At 35.2% G+C, this 4,764-nt stretch overlaps 1 protein-coding gene across 3 annotated transcripts; it reads left to right on the plus strand.

Moving 5' to 3' along the window:
- Positions 1-269: 269 nt before the first annotated feature.
- LOC129721332 (protein bric-a-brac 1-like) lies at positions 270-2,200 on the plus strand. Of its 3 annotated transcripts, none has more exons than XM_055673777.1 (2): positions 270-407; positions 461-2,200. In XM_055673777.1, the coding sequence occupies exon 2, from the start codon at positions 523-525 to the stop codon at positions 1,552-1,554; it is 1,032 nt and encodes a 343-aa protein (XP_055529752.1). In that variant the 5' UTR covers positions 270-407; positions 461-522; the 3' UTR covers positions 1,555-2,200. The 3 variants fall into 3 exon arrangements, with proteins under 3 accessions (XP_055529752.1, XP_055529753.1, XP_055529754.1); XM_055673778.1 differs by having other exon boundaries at positions 294-384; XM_055673779.1 differs by having other exon boundaries at positions 317-407; positions 468-2,200.
- The last annotated feature ends 2,564 nt before the right edge of the window (positions 2,201-4,764 follow it).

Below are 4,764 nucleotides of genomic sequence, written 5' to 3' on the forward strand. Positions count from 1 at the left end.
CTGTTTTATGTCAAGTGAAGTTTAATCAGAATTATTGAATAAACCATATACTCTCAAGTAATTGTTTTCATTCATTTCTATTCCATGTAGACATTGTTATTTTTCGTAAATAATTATTATTTAATTTACTCTTATCATAGCTTTAGTTTTTTTCCTATTAGCAAAATGCAAGTGTTTGTAGAATCCCGCACTACTACTATCGGTGACGGAGAGCTGTCATTCCTCGTCATCTACACATTCATAGGCGTACACAATTTGACTGGAATAGTGTTGGTTCATTTTACCTAAGCTAATGAAACAAAATAACAAATTTATAGAAAGCCGGAAAAAGAAGTTCGTAACACTTTGCTTACCCATCGAAGTTAGCTGCAGTTACTATTGCAGGTAAAGCATATTCCAAAGATTAGGTAAGCAAATATTCTCGAGCCTATATTTGCTGCAACTCACAATTAATCCCCAGTTTCCAGCTAGTTTTGAAAAAGATAATAAGTGAAGGTGAAAGAGTCGATACAATCAGAAACAATGACGATGGCCGCTCATCAACAGTTGTGTCTTCGATGGGACCACCACCAGGGCTCGATTATCTCTTCGTTCGTCACTCTGCTTGAAAGTGAAACCCTGGTCGATTGCACATTGGCAGCTGAAGGAAGATTTCTGAAGGCCCACAAGATTGTTCTCTCCGCGTGTAGTCCATATTTCGCGGCATTAATATCGCAGCAGTACGATAAGCACCCCGTCTTCATACTGAAGGACGTGAAATTCCACGAACTCCGGGCCATAATAGACTACATGTATCAAGGTGAGCTGCACATCTCGCAAGACCAACTAACTTCGCTTCTGAAGACGGCCGAATCCTTACAAATCAAAGGATTCTTTGCCAGTCGGGATTCGACCACGTCATCGTTGAAGCCATTGGATAGTGAAATTTTGCGGCCAGAGACTAGTGAAAATAAAAATCTCTTAAAGCCGATTAGAGATGAATCGAATACAACGCATAAGCGTCGAAAAGTTACAGAGTATCAACGTACGGACGAAGTTAAACAGCACAGTTTAGGCAGCTCCGAGAGCGAACCAAATTTAAACCCCGAACTGATGATGGAAAATGAAGACAACCAAATGAAGGATGTGAAACCCTTTGTCGATTTGACGCTGCTGGATGAATTGTATGGACAAAACCCAACTGATCAGGACGCTGACCGTAAACAAACTATGAGTCTCGATCTATCGTGTGATTCCAAATCCGAGAACGATGATTCGAATCCATCAACTGAAGGCCCTAACGGCGAACAACTGTCAGACTTACAAAATTACTTCGAAACGACGGGGCACAAGGCAATGATTATGGAAGACGGCTTGCAGCGCTTTCTATGCCCGCAGTGTGGTGTCAAGTATAAGAAACTGTCTTACCTGCGCAGCCACATGAAAGAGTGCGGAAAAGGAGCGCAGTGTCCCTTGTGTCCAAAGATTGTCACTCAGCGGAGAAATTTGCCAAAGCATATGGAAACTCATCGCCAAGGTTTGGTGGTCTATAAATACATGGTGGACAGTGATTGAACAAATACCTATTACTTGTTACCAAATCTGCAATCTGTTCTGTGAACCATGTGGAATATTTTATCAATTTTTTTTAGGCTATGCAAAAAACTGTTACCCTTCATTAGATAGAAATCAAATCTCAACTTATTTATATATTTTTCTCTAAAAAAAAATCTACAACAAACAAACCATCAACATATTTTATACTCTAGAGTGAATATTGAAAAGGGCTGTTGCTCAGTATCATTAAGGTGCACAGGAAATTACTTTAGCATAAATTAACTGGCTATGAATAAATATGCACGAGAAAAAAAATCGACAAAAAATGTAAACAAGATTTCATTTACAATTTGTCCTCTATTTTTTAGGCAAAAAAACTAGTTTCTGCAAGTTGTTGTTTAAATTCGAACAAAGAGGAAAACAAAAAAAAAACCTTAGAGGTTAAGTTAATCATTTAATTATCAATTCCAATTATGTTAAATGATTATAGTAGTCATTTCGAATCGTAGAGCTGATAGTGATTACCATTCTGAAAGTACCGGTTCTCAGTATAAAGTTTTGGTTTACTTAAGATATTCGTTTCTTGGGCATAATTTTAATTATACTTCTCGAAAGCTCGAATAACTGTGAAATAAACCCGACAAAGAAAAAATCAAAATTTAACAGAAGTAAACGAATTTTTATCACCCGAAGATTTATACTGTTATATAAACGTAAATAGAAATAAAGCAAAAATATCACATGTATTATTTGAATAACTTTAACCTTTATATCTTGTGAACGGTTCACTAAATTTTGCCACTGAAAGACAAAATTTACGAAACTGTTCATTGTAAACTTCGTGATTTGGAATAATCACTGTAATTAACATTGTATCATTAAATGCGTTCGTCTCTATGTAAAATGTATGCTAAGATGCTTACGCATATAGCGGAAGAGGGCGTTTTCTTTGCTTTTAACAAAACAAATTTGAAAATAAAAAACACTCTCTCTCACACTGTTGTTTAAAGCGTGTGGATTCCTGATGCCATCCATCCCTTTTTCTTTATGTCAAATTAGTACAAATGATGTCGTTTTTGTATATATGTGAGATCTTTGTAGGTATGCATGAATATCATAGGCTATAATATTCATGCATACCTACAAACATCTCACACAATATAATATTTAATATTTAATATTTAATTTAATATAAGCATAGCATAGAGTTTTGATTTGGTACGTGAGAACAAAATATAAAAAATTTTCGCATCAATAGTGCCTCTCTATCTTACATATTTGACTAGATTACGTTTTCGAATGTTCCTGTTTTTTTTCGATAGCACCTCTATAAAAGACTACCTGCAGAGTTATTTTGCATTTTAAATTTATTTCGTGTATCCTATCTGTTACCAAAAAGGCAAAAGAGCTGACAACTTTGCTCGCCGTTAATAAACGGCTAATGACTTGATCACTGATCGAGTATCATCTTATCTCTTTGGCTTTTGAGAATACAATGTCAGATGTAAAGGTGGAGTAAATGATCGACCAATTTACCGTTGTTATTAATATATAACGTATATTTCTATGCAGAAAGCGCAGATAAATCAGAAAGATTATAGCTATTCATTCCTATGAATTTTCATGCGCCTAGCCATTACCAAAACGCGCCAGTTTACGTGAGAGTTCGCATAGTACTTGCTCGCCTGGCTCGTCGCCAAAAAAAAGTTAGTGGCTAGGGACACCAAAATTCAGAGGAATGGTTGAATAGCTATAATCTTTCATTTTTTCCGGTTTGAGCTTTTGGAGTGCACCTGTATTTGAGTGCATTTTGACAAATAAGCTTAAAATTCTATTTTCTTTTCTTTTTGACAGTAACATGAGTCAAAATTTTTTTCACATGGATCCAAAATGTTTGATGCGTGGAACTCGTGGAGTTGTCCAGTAGAAGAGAATAAATATTTTCATTGCGCCAAATGCAATACAATCGTATAATTTTTACTAACACCCTATTCGTTTGGATGTTCTTGAAGCAAGGTAGAATAAACATACTTCGAAATAAATTACATGGCAGCATATTCTACTAGGGAAACTGCTCCATTATTCATTTCAGCCCCTATATTCATCTAATACAACACGAAAACATAATTGAAAACAGGAAAAAACGCATATTTGCTTCCTAAACCAATCTGATAATCCATGGAATGTATTCTTCTTAGTGCACTTTAGATTCCTCATAAAGTATAATCCTCAAAAACTCACTTGAAAACACTAAATTTGATATTATAGTCGCTCATCTGCACCAGCAAACTCTTTAATTCAATCACCTACCTCAGAAAATAAAATCCGCGCATCGTTCTCTACGGCTACAACGAGACTCGTTCAGCAGCCAACCAAAGTTTTTTTTAATCACTAGCAGACCACTTTTTATTTTAATCACTAAACAAAATCACTCACTACACTAAAAATATCTTAATCTTAGAAATGTTCACCTCAAATTTCCCTAAACGAGCTTGAATTAGCAGAAATATATGACAATTCCTTAATTTCAACTGTATGTATTTTCATCTGTTTTCACTGCGTTGAAGAAAATTAAAAGTTGCCAAATTAGTTTCTGTTAACACGAAAAAATTATACTGAAAATGTTGAATTATTCCGACATTATTGACATAAATCTACAGCACTGTAGTAGTTACCTAGGTTACCAATTTGCACGTAAACAACTGCAGTGGATATCTAGGTAACCTACTACGATGGGCTTTGGCTACGTTCATTCATGATAATGTGATTCATTCATGATTAACAGTGTGATGAGCGTCGTGAGATGAATAATTGAGCAGTGATTCAAGTTTTGAGCTGGATATGGAAGCGTTGTGAAGAATGGTTTGTTTCACAAAATTCAGGATTAATCTAGCTAACTTTACTAAATATAAATATTCATAAGAGCACGTAAGCATATTTAGTTTATTTGTTCAATGTTTTCGTGAAAATCTGGTGTTTAATCCGTGAATTTTTCTTGAATATAGGCTTAATGAGATGAACAATGGAGCAGTTCCCCTACCTTCGTTTTCTCTTCCCTCTCCAAAACACATGAATAATTCTCATGCTCAAGTGCTAGTAGGTAATTTGATCATCCTGCCGGTTAATCTAGTCAGGAACTTTAAATGAAATTTCTTTTGTACATAGAATTTATTGTTGAATTTCACGTCACTGTAAACTCTAAATAAGACGCCATGCATAAAATTCACG

The sequence above is a fragment of the Wyeomyia smithii genome, chromosome 2, assembly GCF_029784165.1.
Source record: "Wyeomyia smithii strain HCP4-BCI-WySm-NY-G18 chromosome 2, ASM2978416v1, whole genome shotgun sequence".
In the NCBI taxonomy this organism is placed as follows: Eukaryota; Metazoa; Arthropoda; class Insecta; order Diptera; family Culicidae; genus Wyeomyia; species Wyeomyia smithii.